Raw genomic sequence first — 18,336 nt, 5'->3', positions numbered from 1 at the left:
TTACAGATAATCGGAAAACAAACCATTAAAACAGAGCAAGTGCAAACCCTGCAACCCAAGACCGCCAACCATTTGTCTTAGAAGTTGATCTCCATCTCAAAAGCTATGTGGAAAAGCAAGTTTTAGCTGCCCACCAAAAATTCAAAACAGATTGAGCCCGCCTAACTTCCTTTGGCAATGAGTTCTATAATTGGGGTGCTGCCACAGTGAAAGCCTTGTTTATCATGCCTAACCTTGCAAGGTATTGGGACACTCATAAAATCATAGAATGATAGAATTGGAAGAGAAACAAGGGCCATCCAGTCCAACCCCCAAACCATGCAGGAATACACAAACAAAGCACACCTTACAGATTACCATCCAACCTATACTTAAAAGCCTACAAAGAAAGACACTTCAGCATACTCCAAGGCATCATATTCCACTGTCATAGAATCATACAAAAATAGAGTTGGAAGAGACCACAACGCTATCCAGTCCAACCCCCTGCCATGGAGGAAATCTCAATCAAAGCATCCCCAACAGATGGCCATCCAGCCTCTGCTTAAAGACCTCCAAGGAAGGAGACTCCACTACACTCTGAGGGAGTGTGTTCCACTGTTGAACAGCCCTTATTGTCAGGAAGTTCCTCCTAATGTTGAGGTGGAATCTCTTTTCCTGGAGCTTGCATCTATTGTTCCGGGCCCTAGTCTCTGGAGCAGCAGAAAACAAGCTTGCTCCCTTCTCAATATGACATTCCCTTCAAATATTTAAACAGGGCTATCATATCATCTCTTAACCTTCTATTCTCCAGGCTAAACATCCCCAGCTCCCTAAGGCGTTCCTCATAGGGCATGGTTTCCAGACCCTTCACCATTTTGGTCTCCCTCCTTTGGACACTCTCCAGTTTCTCCACATCCTTTTTTAATTGTGGTGCACAGAACTGGACATAATATTCCTGGTGGGGCCTGACCAGAGCAGAATAGAGTGGCACTGTTACTTCCCTTGATATAGACACTATACTTCTATTGATGCAGCCTGAAATTGCATTGGCCTTTTTAGCTGCTGTGTCGTACTGTTGACTCATGTTCAACTTGTGGTCTACTTGGACTCCCAGATCCCTTTCACATGTAGTCTCATTCAGCTAGGTGTCGCCCATCCTATATTTGTGTATTTCATTTTTCCGCCCTAAGTGCAGTACCTTACATTTCTTCGTGTTGAAATTCATTTTGTTAGCTTCGATCCAACGTCCTAATCTATTCAGGTCATTTTGAATTCTGATCCTGTCCTCTGAGGTATTAGCTACTCTTCCTAGTTTGATGTCATCTGCAAATTTGATAAGTATGTCAAACAGCTCTTATGGCCATGAAGTTTTTCCTTGTGTTTAGGTGGAATCTCTTTTCTTGTAGTTTGAATCCACTGCTCTGTGTCTTAGTCACTGGAGCAACAGAAAACATCCTCCATCCTCAATATGACACCTCTTCAAATATTAACATGACATCCACTAATTTTCTCAAATTACAGGCAGGCTCATATGGAAGGAGGTGGTATTTCAGATATCCTGGTCCTAAACTGTCCAGTGTCATTCCAAACCAGCACCTGGAACAGAGCCTAGAAGCAAACTGGAAGACAATGCTCAAAATTGTAAGGCTAATGTTATGTGGTCCCTAACAGGCACACTCAGCACCAATTTGGCTGCTGCATTTTACCCTAGCTGCAGCTTTCAAATGTGCTCTATGAGAATAAGTGTTGATGGTACCAAGTTGGTGATGTTTTTGGATTAAAACAAAAATGAAGAGGGCTCCTAGGATGATCTTTAGTAAGGAGCTCTGGCTGAAACAGTCTTTATCTAGTTTGAGCAAGGTGTTGATCTGTGCAACAGTTCAACCAATAATGAATTGAACATATTTATGTTTCTGTGGGGACATGGTTCAAATTCTATTACTAGTACTTATACTAGTACTAAGTAAAGTAGACTCGCTGAATCAATGGGAAATAGACAAATCAACACTAATGTAAAATCTACTTAGTGTCAGCTTCTCATTTAGTTGGAATTAATAATTGGATTAAGGCTAATATACACATATCATATAATATACATTAGTCTCTAAAACAAAATTTGTATCTTTCTATTGCACAAACTGTAACTGATTGAGGCCAACATAGCCTGGCAACACATTCTGGGTGTCTGAGCATTTCCAGTTAACTCTTTAATATGGTCACTGCACCATGCAACACACAAAGGGTTTATCCACACCAGTGGGAATCCCTGTACTCAATCTGTAGCAGCTACTGCTTGGGCACGTAACACTGCTCAAGATTCGCAGGCAATGTGGAGCATTCTCTGAAAATCTTTGGAGAAAATTTTCACCAGAGAAGAAAGAACTGCTTTTTATCCCACATTTCAGCGGAAAATCCAGATCAGCAATGAGGATACGGTTGTGTGGCCAGAAATACTCTGCACTGTAGGACACATGACCGTTGTAGGACCACCCTTTTCTTTCAAGTCACTCCAGTCTCACCATGGTGAGTGTGGCATTATTGGAGTCACTGTGGACCAGGAAACTGTGCTGCAGCTACAAGCTGAGTATGGCGCTTTTCACAAGTGTAGCCAAGCCCAATAGTTACTCAATGTCTTTAAATTGCCAGAAGTCACTATGACTAAACACAGATGGGTGGATACAAGAGTATGCACTGCAAGACTGTGCTAGACTGTGAAACTGGTTGCGCTGGAAGTTTTTGCTAACAGAGATGTCAATGAAGTACAGGAGTTTACATACCTGAATTAACCAGCTGCTGCTCCATAACTCCACAACCTAAGACCTCCAGCCATTCACCTTGGAAGTTGATCTCCATCTCAAAAGAAGGGTGTGTAAATGGAAAATAGCAGTCCACCCATCTAACCTGAATCCCTGGGTCATTGTGAAAAAGACATAAGCAAAAAAGAGCAGATGGTTAAAAGTTTATTGCTCCCTATCTCTTCAGTAAAGTAAAACTTGCCTTTTCATTAATGTCATCAATTACATTTATGAAAAATAAAAAGCAAACAAGCTAATACCCAACACTGTGTGTGTGCGTGCACATGCACATGTGCGTGCGTGCACACACATACATAACTCTTGTAACTTGTGGAGATGGAGCTGTGGATGGGACAGCCATGTGTTCTCTAATATGAAATAATAGTTTGTACTGTTCAGGCCCCATTGAAAAACAAATCAGTCACTTGTCAAACTCCAGCAACCACCTGGCATGGCAGGAAAATGAGTGAAGATCATGGGCAAAGCAAGTAATTTTGTTACACCCAGTAACTGGAAATGACTAACTGCTCCACAGAGATATAACTAAATCTTTTTATTGTTATTATTTTACCATTCTTTTTTAGCTATTACCTTAATGACCACTTTTAGCAAATAAATCTTCATAGCATTTTGCACTATTGCAGTAACCCAGTTTAAGTACAAAGCTATTCTCCCCTGATTTGTGCCTCCATATGAATATTTTATAGAGCTGTATAATGAATAAAAACTATATATATATAAAGTTCTGATATGTTTCTAATATATACACGACAAGCTCCATTAACCAAATGGCATGGGGAAACTTACAGAGAGAGAGAAGAGAGGAGAGATGCTGAATAAGATGATCTCATAAGCAGAGAAGTAATAGCCTCGCCTAAGCCACAGGTAGAACTAAGTGGCTCTGCTTTCAAAGACCAATTTTAATTCAAATTAATAGTACTCAGAAAGCCAGGGCAAAGAAGAGGTAGGCTGGATGACAAGATGGCAGGCACCAGACCAAAATGGAAAGGAGGAAGAAGTGGGTGTTCACAGTTGCGCAGGGGCCAGTTTCTTCAGAAGAAGCAAAATATTTGCCAGATGAAGAACAGAAAAGCCAAATAGCTATAGAGCTGATAAATCAACATTACAATAAAGAGTGTCAAAAGGATTTTGACTCAAATGACTCTTCATGTAGTGTTCTATAGCATGTTATTTAAAATAGTTTTTATAGTATTAAAAATTGTTTTATTTTGATCAAACATTCCTCAAGGTATCCAAGGTGGTATGCATTCTCAGTCTGGAATTTGGGGATCCTTTTTTGAGGAGCAGCTAATCCCAACACCACCATCAGGAAGTTCCGGAAAGACAGGACCAGAACCACTGCAGCACACCAATTCCCAAATTCCCCAGGTGTTCTAGAAGGATACCATGATAGATGGTATTGAGTACTGCTTAGAGGTCCAAAAGCACCAGCAAGGATACAATCCCCCTGTCAATGCTCAGGCAAAGAGCATCCACTAAGGTGACCATAGCAGTCTTCACTCCGTATCCTGCTCTGAAGCTGGTTTGAAATGGGTCTAGAAAATTTGTATCATCCAAGGTTGCCTGGAATTGGAAGGCAACTGCCCTCTGATCACCTTCCTTAGAAAATGGAGATTTGATACCAGTCTATAGATGTTTAAGTCCAGGGGGTCCAGTGAGGGCTTTTAAAGAAGTGGTCAAAGCACCGCAAAAAGTGCAACTCAAAGCATTTATAAATAAAATAAAAAAATATTTTCTGGTGATCTGCACAATCTGATTTTCAGCAAAAGGAAGTCACATAAGGTTCATCTGCCTTATTTCAATGCTAATAGCATTTCCGGGAGGTTTCCAGGAAAGTTGTTAGCCTAGGAAACAGGGTGTGTGTACCATAAGCATCTCCATTTGAAGAGAGAAAAAGGCAAGCAGACAATTTAGCCATGAATTTAGTAGCAAAATGAATTGGATTGAGGTGAGGCAGGAAGCCACAAAACTGGATGGCCAGTTATGTTCTCCATACCTGTGATTACACAATGGCCATTATGCTCCCCATTCCTGTGATTATACTACATGTTTCAAAATGCCTAGAGGTTCTCCACTAGACTTTCCTAAGAAACTTGGGAAGAAAGTTTTTAAAACATAATGTGAACTGAAAATAATGAAGAAACACCAAGTATGTGATCTTATGTGATACAAAAGCAATGAAATAAAAAGATATAAAGGAATCCAGAAGTTCCTTTGATACTAATTGTGAAGAAGAAATTTCTAGCATAAGCTTTATGGACACAGTTTAGCATCAACCTGCTCTGTCTTCAGTCTCACATTGTCATTGGTGTCCAGTCTGAAGTCTACAGTCACTGGATTTTTGTATGAAGAAATGGTAAATATTCATCAATCCCAGACAGGAAATTGTCAATTGTAAAAAAATAAGATGTTGTTAAACACCTTATTGTTTGTGTAGGAGTTTTAATTCCAATGTTCTTTAAACATTCACCCATCACTTTATTTCTCTTTCTCCCAGATTAGGACTCAAGGCAATTTACAAAAATGCAGAAAATACAATAAAAACACAAATAGTTAAAACACACAAAGTAAGATTAAATTAGTATAAAATGACAACAGAACTAAAACCGTTTTTACTTTAAAATAAAGATTAAAATCAGGACAGAACCAAAAACGTGCTTTGTTAAAATTCAATCTCCATTAATTAATGTATAACCACTTAAGCAACTGACATTAACCATAACAAATTCTAGAAGTATGGTAGCAAAGTCACAAATTTATTTCTGCATTGTACAGTGAGGTCTTGCCATCTGTAGGCTTGCCATCCACAGATCTGAGCACCTGCGAATAACAAGTCCTGTTATTTCCAATGGAGGTGCTGATTCCATCTGGCAAACCTATTTTCTCCTTCCATCCACGCCACTTTTAAATGTTTGTTGTTGCTGCTGTTGTTGTTGTGTGCCTTCAAGTCATTTCCTACCTAGGCGACCACAACTTGAACCCTGACCCAAAAAAAAGGACAATGGGACTTGAGGTCCCACATTTTTTCTTATACACAAGGGATGGTAGTGATGGTGGTTCTGGAACAGATCCCTTACAGATACGAAGGGCCAATTGTTCATTCTTTGCCTTCTCTTCATTTTTTTAATCATACAACAAATAATAAACAGCAATTTAATACAATGAGATGAGCAACTTAGAAACTTTCCAGTACTGCTGACTGCAACTCCTGCTAACCTTCACCACTGATTGTGTTTGCTAAGTTTTGGAGAGCCATAGGTTACCATTCTGCAAAACACCGAGAGCGCAGTCTGACTGAAATCTATCACAATGGACTGAAATAGGATTGCTCGTAAATCTTTATGTGCCAATTGGAAGGAGGAAGAAGTTGTTAAGGCTATGGGAAGGCTATCAAGGCAGCAGGCAGGCAGCTCTTCTTGGCATAATAAGTGTATGGTGAGAAAGGACAGTCAGAGATTATAACATTATTGTTGTCTGTATGTTAGTGTTTTCCATGTATGAAAAATATGGGTGCATCATTAGACAGCCACTCTGTGACTGGTAAGTAGCAATGGCATTTTTTAAAGATGTTGTGGAAAGTGACATTATTGCTACATTATTGTCACGTTTTTACTGCTTCTGAAGTGTCCAGGATGTACAAATACATTGCAACAGCATTAGCAAGACCACAGAATTAGTTTGTAGGGCACCTACCATCACCAAAGAGATGAGACACAAGTTTTATCAGTGTTGTTTTCAAACTATATTCCACAAGCTTTACTGCCTCCATGGTGTGCATCTCTTGCTTATGTGCTGTACGGTGGCCTTGTTCAAACAAGCAAAAACCTTCTCCACCCCTGACATTGTCGAACAGCTGTTCAAAGACAAAATAATATCAAATGCATGTGGCATTAATATAAAACACTTTGAACACTGAAAGCAGTACATATACACATCCTCAATTTTCCTTGCAAACAGCTACCTTCAAGTAGCTGCATTTTTAAAAGATATTTTAAAGCCCTGCAGTTGGACTCCACTTACACTGCACAAAGTGTGTGTGTTTTGAAAGCAGGAAAAGAAAGTATTTTCCTAATCTTGGGAGAATGAGGAATGATGATTTGCCTGAGGCTACCTAAGCAATTTCCTTCCAAAGAAAAAAACTGAATTGAAGATTCCTAGTTCACAGTTCACATTATTAGCAAGTATCCTTCATTAGTCATTGCAGCTTTCAACTGTCACAGTTTTGCATGGATAGTCCCAATCAATCCTTTGTTCTCCCACTTTTTCAGCTATTTTTAAAATGCTCCATTACCTCTCTTCCCCCTTCATCCTCAAGCTTACTTCAGTTGCTGAAAATTGAGTTCAAAATGTAAAAGTAGTGTGCACTCAGTTAACTCAGCAGGCAAAAGAGGGTAGAATGTAAAAGTAATTTGCACTCAATTAACTCATTAGTCTTCCAGTAGACTCAGAGGCTGTATAGACCAGCATTATATGCTACCTTCAGGCCAGAGTGGAGGTGTGGCATCTGCATGTCACACGGCCCGACGCATGTCACACTGCCTTGATGCTGCCACCACTCCGGGTTCCCAACAGCACAGCAGGTGGTGTCACAATGCTCCTTTGGCGCTGTGTCAAGATGACACAGCACCAAAAGGAGTGCCAGCAAGTGCCGCCACCGTCGTGGCAAAGGTGCCTTTTCCCTGGCGTGAGAAGGAGCAGCATTTTGCTGTTCCTTTTAATGTCGGGGAAAGGCCAGATCAGGGTCGCGGCATGTTTCCACAGCCCTGATCTGGCACTGAAAGGGGTAGCAGCAGGCTGCTCCAAATGGGTGGACTGTTTAGCCCCTCAGGCAAAAACAAAGTGCTGCAGCATTGCCTTGCCTCACTTGAGTATTCCTCCTCATTAATAACTTTTGCCCACTTGATCATACACACTCTGATGTTGCTTAGCTACACATGTCTCAGTTTTTCATCTGTAAAATGTTGGAGGGTATGCATCATGGGACTAGTATGTCAGAGGTTCTTCAAATCAATGGTAAATAGTGTAATATTAGGTTTTCTTGGCATGTGGCATAAACTGTTCTTAGAAACATTTATTTGAAAGCCTATTTTCATTCACTGCTGCTAGCTTGACCCAGTAGTTATATAACCTTAGCTTAATTTGTGTGAAACTGCCATAATTCCTGATTCAGATCTAATGCATAGACTGGACAAACTAGAAGCACTCCCAAAATATTACTCAAAAAGCAGTTTTGGACCCTTTCTAATTTTTTTAGAATCAGGAAAAAAAGCCCCAAATCTCTGTGCCATATGTTAAGACTTACCACACTTTGGCCTTATACACCCTGAGTACTGAGGTAAAAAGACATAATGTGTAGCTATAATTCAAGAGACAGCTCAGAGACTGAGGGCAGTCAATTGCTTTAGTTGATTTCTTTTGATCTGCAATCACCAGGAATCTATATATGAGACTAGCTCAAGAGAAGGAAGATAATTCATCTATTCAATTTCATTAGCATCAAGAAATCACCTATAGTGTTTCTTTTTCTTTCCAAAAATTAAGACTTTTGATTTCTTCTGAGCCTACTGGGAAGGGCAAGATTCCACTCCCTCCTTTCCTTTCCACCCTGCTGAGTTAATTGAGTGCAAATTACTTTTGTACTTTGAACTCAGTTTTCAGTGACTGCAGCAAGCTGAGAACAAAGATGGAAAGTGGGACGAGGAGAGAGAAACTGGGACATTTTAAAAGCATTTGAAAAATAGGATAACAGATTAATTGGGATTATCCCTGCCAAACTGGAACAGTTGGTGGGTATGTAATTACCATACAGGACAAAGACTCCATTCAAGATGACAATGTTTTTATGTACAGTGCTGTGCAAATCTACAGCGCTATACAAATAAATAAATAAATAAATAAATAAATTCACTTTTTGAAACTGAAGTATGCAAACCTTGCTTCATTTGGGGAGCCTACCCCCGTACTGTCCAGAATATTCCTGATTAACCTTCTGTCCTCCCATTTTTTCAGATGCCTTTAAAAGGTTCCAGCTTCCCAGGCCCTTCCTCAGTGTCCCACCAGTCAGAGGACATGGGAGACAGTTGTTCTGCTGTGACATCCCAGTTGTAGAATACTCTGTCCTCCTTCCACTGTCACACTTTGTCCTCAACTTCCTTCAATTTCTACAAACTCAATTCAAAGCAGAAAAGGAGTTTGCACTCCATTAACTCAGTGGGAAGAGAGGAGAGGGAATAAGATCAGAAAAAAAGGAAACTGCTGCAGCCTCTCCTAGCTTGTGTGCTCTTCCTCATTAATATCTTTGGCCATCTTAACCACACTCAGGCGTTGCTTTGCCACACGTCCTAGTTTTCATCTGTGAATTGTCAGAGGGTATGCCACACTAGACATTCTGCTGAGTAGAGTCTTGGACGTATGTCCTGAAGGGCCACTGACCTGAAGCAAATTAAAAATGAGACACCCCCCCAATACTAACCTACGGAGGCAGCCTCTGATTGAGAATCTGCCTAGATTTCCTTAGCCCAGTAGTCTTCAACTTCTTCAAATACAACCTGCAATGTTTTTTTAAGATCCAATAAGCACGTTGTTGTTGTTTGCCTTCACATGGTTTCTGACTTATGGCCACTCTAAAGCAAATTTATAATGCAGTTTTCTTGGCGAGAATTGTTCAGAGCAGGTTTGTCATTGCCTTCTTCTGAGGCTGAAAGTATGTGATTTGGCCAAGGTCACCCAGTGCATTTCATGTCCAAATGGGGAATTGAACCCTGGTCTCCAGAGTCCTAGTCCAACACTCAGACCACTACACTACACTGGCTCTCATCCTATAAGCCTGAGTAGATTGCATTTACTGTTCCTGTTCCCATCCCTACATACATTCCAGCATACCTTCTAAAAGAACCATGGCAAGCTTGTATGTACATAAATGCACAACTGGTAAATCTGGAGAAAAGAGGAGGGGAATCTGGAAGAGGCAGTATCCCTAGTCTTGCACACAGAATCTATGTGACTAGTTTCAGAAGTTGTGCAGAACAAGCACTAGAGATAGGGATGAGGACAGTCAGCGTGACACATATATCCCCAGATGCACATTCATCAGAACATGCAAAGAGTCCTAAAGTCAAAGCAATTGAAATTGTCCTCAGTGATCTAGCTGAATATCCTCACTGAACTGTCATGCAGGAGGCAGACAGGTGGAAAAAGTTTTCAGTACAGGGAGTGATCAAACTTATTCTGCAACAGCCTGAAGAATAAATTATGAGGAGTAAGTTTAACCATCCACAGCCAGCTAATATATAGAAAAGAAACATTTTACACTATATTTATTAGACCACATATGTATGCACTGCATATGTGGATATATCATGAGGTGACATGACTCCCAGGAAAAGATGAAAATGACTGTTAAGGTGGAAAGACGTAGGAAAAGAGGTATGGTAGATTGACTCAATCAGGAAGCCATGCCCTTGTTTATAAGACCTAAGCAGGTCAGCGAATGACTTGGAGTCTTGGACATCTCACATTCATGGGGTCATCATAAATTGAAGTTGATTGGACAGCAAATAGCAACAACAAAGTTACCAGTTCATTGTGTGTTTCAGGGATAATCTCAGGCGTTACACTAAAGAGGGTCCTGTCCTTGTTCTAATCCAATAATAATAATAATAATAATAATAATAATAATAATAGGTTTTATTTATATACCGCCCAATCACTGGGAATCCGAGCGGTTTACAATAAAGGGGATAACAGACAGTTCCCTGCCCACAGGCTTACAATCTAAAAGACACGATACAAAAGGAGAAGGGAATGGTGAGGGAGGGAGGGAATCAGGTCCAGCATTCTTCTCTCCCTCTGAGGCCTGGACCAAGGCAGATGGACCGGAGGGAGGGCTCTTCTTCTTCAGGCTAGCCCCTGATGGAACTGGGCCAGCCTTCTCTCTCCCTCAGAGGCCGAAAGATGACAGTTAGGGAGGGAGGAGCCTCTTTCTTCAGGCCAGCCCCTGATGGTACTGGGCCAGCCTTCTCTCTCCCTCAGAGGCCGAAAGATGACAGTTAGGGAGGGAGGAGCCTCTTTCTTCAGGCTAGCCCCTGGTGGTACTGGGCCAGCCTTCTATCTCCCTCAGAGGCTGAAAGATATAACTGGATGCTGCATTAGGAAGAGGGATAAATATGCTCCAAAGGCCTGCAAATCCACTTGTAGTAGTGAGCAGAGACAGATGAATGCAAGAGATAAGCATGCGGAGCAAAAAAAAAAGAGTGAAGAGAGGGAGAGGGGAAGGAGATATATACACCTGCAGTGTTTAGCAGGATATATATAAGAAAGATGGCCATTCAATAAGGCTCTTTCTTAAACTAAGGCCTGTTACAGACAGCCAAAATAAAGCTGCTTCGAGTCACAGTGGAGGTATGGTGTCTGAATGATGCATGCGTCCTAAGAGTCCAGAAGCCACACCAAAGCTGCACTCCAGTCCTTAGGGCTGGAGCGTGGCTTTGGTGCGACTTCTGGACTCTTAGGACGCATGCACCATTGAAACACCATACCTCCACTGTGACTCGAAGCAGCTTTATTTTGGCTGTCTGTAACAGGCCTATGGTAAATAAATATGTGCTAACCAATGTTCTTATATGGTTAATAGCTACTATGGGTCTATTTAGCTGGACATCGTTTGTTAATATTGTTTGGTATGGGTTTAGTTTACCTTTGCTGGGGTGGATCCCTGAATGCCTTTCCATGTCTAAGTCTTCTCTTACTGCCAATACTGCAGCCACTCACTCACAAACCACAAGGTTGTGAGTTAAATACTAGCAAGGGGCTCAGGATCGCCTTAGCCTTGCATCCTTCTGAGGTCCCTAAAATTAGCACCCAGCTTGTTGGGGGCAATTAGCTTAAACATTGTAAACAGCTTAGGAAGTGCTTAGGTGCACTGATAAGCAGTATAGAAGTGTACTTGCTATTGCTATTAGTTATATCCCTTAGAAAAGATGTATTTGCCATTTTCCAATTTTTCAAAAATAAATAAAAGAGCTGGTGTATGCAATTATGCCAATCTCCCTTTACATAGGGAAGAATTCATGCTCTAAATCCACTTAGCCCAAACACAAACATTTTTGCAAATGCACCACAGCCTCTAACCTGATGGATTAGCAATGACACTAATGTGGAACCAGTGCATCAACAAGAACTCTCCCTGCCATCACAACCACTCTTTGACACAATAAAACTTGTAAGATTACACCCAACCCCTTGCACTGTCAGTCAAAGAGCAGATACTGAAGTCAGTGTCTTAATAATGGAGTACCCTGTGCAGTTTATCGCTGGGACTTTTAGTTTTAGAAGAAAATAACACAAACCATTTTAGACAGCAACTCACATCAATGTAATCACTGGATCCTTTAGTTCACAAGTCACTGAGTACAGGATGCTGCATTTGTTTGGATTATGCGAATCCAGGCAGCACACATGGACAGCAAAAGTGGTTTTCATAAAAGGGAAAAAGGGCACAATTCTGTTCAAAATGTTATTAATGAACGGTTAATATATGCATGTTTTTTTAAAATGTCACACCTCTTTACATTTTATGGCACTGAGATACAACTTAGTTGTTGCCTCGTTAGGCAGTGTGGATTAAAACACTTTAGGAAACAGAGAAGCTCAACTCAATAGCAGGAAAGCAGCCAAAAAATCCAATCAAATCAAAACTTCTAACCAGAATGTGCACCAGAATTTGACCTCTTCAGTGTTATACTGCAGCATCCAATATTCTTGCTATTGGTTTTTGAAGGACCACAATTTACTAGTCTGGTTTAAACCAATCAGTAGGATGACTAAGGAAGGACCTTATAGACTTTTGAGGAATGCTGATACCAGCATTACTAGCACTACAGCAAATAATTATCAATGTATTCAGTGATAATCCTGGGCAATCCCAGGACTATGCTTCATAATCTGCCATGACATCCCAATCAGGTCAGGTAGAATCACAGAATCACAGAATCATAGAGTTGGAAGAGACCACAAGGGCCATTCAGTCCAACCACCTGCAATGCAGGAACTTTCAATCAAAACATACCCAACAGATGGCCATCCAGCCTCTGTTTAAAGACCTCCAAGGAAGGAGAGTCCACTACACTCCGAGGGAGTGTGTTTCACTGTCAAACAACCCTTACTGTCAGGAAGATCCTCCTAATGTTGAAGTGGAATCTCTTTTCCTGTAGCTTGTATCCATTGTTCTGGGTTCTGTTCTCTGGAGCAGCAGAAAACAATCTTGCTCCCTCCTCAGTATGACATCCCTTCAAATATTTAAACAGGGCTATCATATCACCTCTTAACCTTCTCTTCTACAGGTAGGATGGCTACAAACCATCATTTGCCTCTGAAACAAGCCAGGAGACAGTTCAAACAGTGGTTTTTCTAGTTTCAGTTTGGTAGAAAATCAAAACTATAGTTTGCAGCAAACACAGTTTTGTGGATATTGTGGGAAATTATAATTAACCAGGGAGTCAGTGTGAGAATGAGTACAAAGAGGAATGGAGAAGAGGACAAATGGATAAACCTCAGTTTACTCATGGCATCTAAACTGTGAGCCTCTGTGCTAAGTAAAGATTTGCCGGCTGACATTATACTTCTCATAAAGCTAAGCATAACAGATCTGCTGTGATGTTCAAAGGCTGGAAAAACCTATCTGCCTTGGAGAGGCATTTGGCTGTTTTAATATCCAACAAGTTTTTAGATTAAAAGATTAAAGGGAGGGGGTGTCTTTCAACCAAAGAAGTGAATTCAGTTTCAGAGAAGTGCTCAGCGTCCATGTTTCAGTGAAGGGAGTGTGGGGTGACGCAAAAGAATGGGACTAAAATTACCTGCATACTTATGTTCAACCCCTTGCTGTCAGTGACTAAGCCTTAAGTGAGGCCTTTCAGCATTTTAAAATGGGGAATATGTGTACAAAGGTTGGGAAACCCCCTATTAACAGTGTCACAGGGAAAGAGGCACAGCCATTCCCAGCGTTCCAAAGGGCCAAACTGGCACTTAAAATGACTCATCCTCATCTTTAGATCCCTGCTACAATTTGTATTGGTAGTTTCTCAATCTTGGGGCCCATTCACACCATCTAATTATAGCATTATATTCCACTTTGCCATAGTAACATCCTATAGGATCCTGGGATTTATAATCTGGCAAGGCTAGATCTGACTGGATAAGAATGCTAAATATCTCTCCCAAACCTATAAATCCCAGTATTCCATAGTATGGACATATGGCAGTTAATGGGGAATCATAGTGCTGTAATTATGGGTCCAAACAGACAGGGCAAAATAAAGCTGCTTTGGGTCACTTTGGAGGTACGCTGTTTAAGAGGCCAGAAGTTGTACCAAAGCTGCACTCCAGTCCTTAGGACTGGAGCATGGCTTTGTCGTGGTTTCCAGCCTCTTAGGACACATGCATCCTTTAAACAGCATACCTCTAAAGTGACCCGAAGCAGCTTTATTTTGGCCTGTGTGTTCAGGCCCTATGTCATATAAAAGGGCTCTAGATACACACCTCTTCAAAAGTTACAGTAAGGCAAACAACATGTGCCTCAATACATGTTCATCTTAAATATCTCTATCATGTAGAAACCTTTGTCACTTATACAATATTTTCCTCTGAATAATCTGCTAAATACAATCAGCAACAGGTACCTGAATTATCTGAATCACTCTCCCTAAAATAAGCCTCCCAAACTAGTTACCAAAGCTTGCCATCATCTGAAATAGTATTCTTCAAGATGTCCGGTGTCCACTATATGTATGCTTTTGTTACAGCTAACTGAATCTCACTTCTGAGATGCATGCTTTTGGGATTTGCATGAGCTCCCTCTGGTGGAGAGAACAACACAGGTTAAATTAAAAGATATATATATTATATACACATACACATACTACACACACACGTGTACAGCTGGCTCTTGGAACTCACAAGGGATCCGTTCCGGAACCCACCCACGCCAGTGGGTTCCAAATATCGTGCATATTCAAGCTCCATAGGCTTGAATGGACCACATGCATAATGGCGGTCGCCCCTCCATAGATTTCCAAGTCCGCAGATCTCAAGTCCACAGACTTGGAGGGACAACTGTACATGTATATGTATCTGAGCGAGACTGCTTGTGTACTCTATAATAACCAAAATATATCTCTTTTCCTCTCCCTCTCTGTAGTCTCTTCATTCTTTTTTCCCTGCTCCTCATATAGATAACTTTCCTGCTCCTCATATATATATATTTAAAAGTATGCTTTCCAGATTAAGTTTTAGGCATGGTTTTGTTGTTGTTGTTGTGTGCCTTCAAATCATGTCCAAACTATGGTCACCCTACCACTGAATTTTCTTGGCAAGATTTGTTTAGACAGGGTTTGTCCTTGTCTTCTTCCAAGGCTGAGAGAATGTGACTTGGCCAAGGTCACCCAGTGGGTTTCCACAGCCAAGTGGGGATTTGAAACCTTGTCTCCAGAGCTCTGTGGTAAATAACTCTAGCTTTTGAAGGTCTATGTAACAACGTTAACATAAAAGACTCCCAAATCCCACAGCCACTTAAAACCTTTATAGTCTTCTGTGCAAATAACGCCCAAGCAACCTCACACCCTCCAATATTTCACAGAAGAAAATCAGGACACATTTACCCAAGCAACATCAGAATATGGTTATTATTAAGAAGGAGACGCACATAAGCTAAGAGAAGCTGCAGCAGCTTGCTTTTGCCTGAGTCTACTGGGAACAGAAAGATTCTGCTCCCCTCTTTCCCCTGCTGAGTTAACAAAGTGCAAACTATTTTTGCACTTTGAAGTCCGTTTGCAAAAACTGAAGTAGGTTAAGGACAAAGAAGGAAAGTGGGAGCAGGAGCCAGAAACTGGGACATTTTAAAAGCAGCAACAAACGTGGGACAACAAAGAATTATATAAGGACAACTGGAGGGTATGCAACGTCCAGGTTACTACTGGAAGCGCTATCTCTTCTGTTCAAAATGAAATTACCTTTGTCAGATCTTAAAAACAGAAAGAATAAGAGTTGGTATGTGTGTGCGCATACAGGCATGTTCAGTGGAATTCTTAATTTTCTAGAATAGAAGATTATTTTTCTAAAGGAAATACATGGAACAGTTTGTATATTTTCAGCAGCACTCTGTCTCTATGTTTTTTTAAACACTGCTTTCCATTAGGAAGCTGTACTGGGTCCCATCCTGTGGGGTATACACTCAATAAATAAATAAATAAATAAATAAATAAATAAATAAAATTACAGAAACTATATTCTTTTTTTAAAAAAAATGAAGCTAATTTATGTCACAAAGGTTCTCTGTGCATGCTCAAACACATTAATCTAGAATGAAAAAATGCTGCCCTTCCTCAGTTATAGATTCACTAGGAAAGGAGATTTTAAAAATACAGGAAAATGTATGTAATAATACATCTTTTCTGCATAACTCAGTTTGATTTTCTAAGCTTATCCCTCCCCACTGTAGAAATTTCATATTGGCAATTATAAGTGAAAAGAGAAAGGGGGTTACACAAGATTTGTTTTAAAAATAGAGCCCTGTATTATAATACTTCAGTATTAAGCCAGAAGTATTGGAGGAGGAAGCATATTGGCAGGCGGGGGTTGGACAAATTGTACAGGATTCTGCATATCCTTCCTGTATGTGGAATGTACCACCTGCAATGATTTTGCAGCTCTATTTCAATATGGAAATATATGTCACAGCTTCTGAATTATCTTCCTGCATAAACAATGAAATGATCCATTACGCAAAATCAAGCATGCATCACTTTTCAATGTATTTACCCAACTAGAATACTCCAGCAGATGCCTCAGAGAAGCTTGGTCTAAGCAGAAACACCTGGACCTGTTTATTAATCTTTCCAGAACTAAACAAAGGGGGCTGACAATCAATTTGTCTCTGATGTATCAAAAACCAATAAAAACCTTAAAGAAATAAAGAGAAACAAAAATTGTCCCATCAGCTCCAGAAGTATAATGATGTGCAGCCATGGCTATTTTCTAAAAACAGCCATTAAAAAGTAGTACAGACAACTGTTAGTAGTATCCAATAAGCCATATATATTTAGATGTTAAAAGACATGTGTTTGCAGTAAGGAACAGAGATTGATTAGAGCATTCAGGCCCTATCTGAAGTGCTTAAAGTTAAGCAGAGGATTTTGCAAATACATGTCCAAATACAAAACACCCTGAAGGGCTTAAGTAAGAAGAAAAAGAAAAAAGCGAATGCAAGAAAACAATAGTTAAATTGGGATAATGAATCAACTAGTTCAGTGTTTTCTTTGACTGTTGTCTTTTGTGGGCAAGACTGGCCATTAGGCAGAGTGAGGCACCCACCAGAAGAAATTAATTCTGGATGTCATGAAAAGACAACAAATGGCTGGTTAATTTAGTATTTTTGTGATCCTTATTCTACAAGAAATGAGGATAATAGCAACAGCACTTTACATTTCTATACCACTTCATAGTGAACTAAGCATTCTCTAAGTGGTTTACAATGTGTTAGCCAATTGATCCCAAGAAGCTGGGTACTCAGGATGGAAGGCTGAGTCAACTTGGAGCCCTGCGGGATCAAACTCACAACACTGGAGTTGCAGTACTGGCATTTAACCACTGTGCCACCAGGGCTCCCTATAAGGTTAACTGGTTATAGGATTTTCAGCATCAGGTGCTAAAGTAATTTTGACCAGTCTTGGATACAGTTCCTTGACAAGGGTGTGAGGCACACCATTTGGTACACCAACCCAGGGAGTAAAATGTCTTTGGCCAGCATTGTCTGCACATGTAATGACTCACTGCCGTTACCTCCTGAACACTTACATGGCAGCATCAGAAACTGGAAATGTTGAATGGGGGCATTACAGCTTCTGGAAACTCATGCTTGTGTCTACACTGATTGCAAAATCTGGGAGATGTAATCCAAAAAAATAACTTTTCCTAACTATGGGTGGTGTTCTATCAATTCTGCACTTTAAAATACAACCAGCTACTTAAAGGTTGCTCCTTAGCCAGCAGAGCTGGAAGAGGGGAAAGGGAAGAAGCCACAGAAAACTACCGTATATACTCATGTAAAGGTTGACTTCATGTATAAATCATGGGGCCAAAAATCTGGATTTTAATATGATCCATGGATAAATCGAGGGTAAAACTGAAGGGCATGTAACCAAGGATATAAAGGATGTCCTGCTTGCTCTTCTTGCCCCTTCCCAGCCCGGCTGCCTCTTCTAGAAGCAGGCTTGGGGAACGAATGCTCCTTCATCCTGCCATCTTATTACTGTATTAACTTATATACAAGTCAACCCAGGTTTTTTGAGTCAACTTTGTAGTATAATTTTTTCAATTTATAGAGTATATATGGTAATCAATATAGAAAGGCAACTGAAAGAGCAGAGGAAAATCCAGTTGGGAAGAAGATGCAGTGAACAATACAGCTCCCCTCTGAATTCATGATTTTGATAAATGGCCTGGGATCTTGATACATGAAGGAACACCTCTCCAAGAACTGAGGGAA

General features: G+C 40.5%; 1 protein-coding gene across 2 annotated transcripts in view; it reads right to left on the bottom strand.

The window, feature by feature from the left end:
- FARS2 (phenylalanyl-tRNA synthetase 2, mitochondrial) overlaps window positions 1–18,336 on the bottom strand; it is a 274,037-nt gene that overhangs the window by 182,010 nt on the left and 73,691 nt on the right. For both annotated transcript variants that reach the window (XM_089516677.1, XM_089516678.1), the window contains 2 exons: window positions 6,492–6,651; window positions 2,760–2,891 (listed from right to left, as the gene is read on the bottom strand). In XM_089516677.1, the coding sequence (XP_089372803.1) occupies window positions 2,760–2,891; window positions 6,492–6,651 (292 nt within the window). The remainder of the gene's footprint in view (window positions 1–2,759; window positions 2,892–6,491; window positions 6,652–18,336) is intronic.

The sequence above is a fragment of the Sceloporus occidentalis genome, unplaced genomic scaffold (genome assembly GCF_023333645.1).
Source record: "Sceloporus occidentalis isolate IW3139 unplaced genomic scaffold, rSceOcc1.0.p SCAF_3, whole genome shotgun sequence".
NCBI lineage: Eukaryota > Metazoa > Chordata > Lepidosauria > Squamata > Phrynosomatidae > Sceloporus > Sceloporus occidentalis.
Note: the sequence above shows the minus strand (reverse complement) of the source record. Positions and strands in the feature narration are given on the sequence as shown.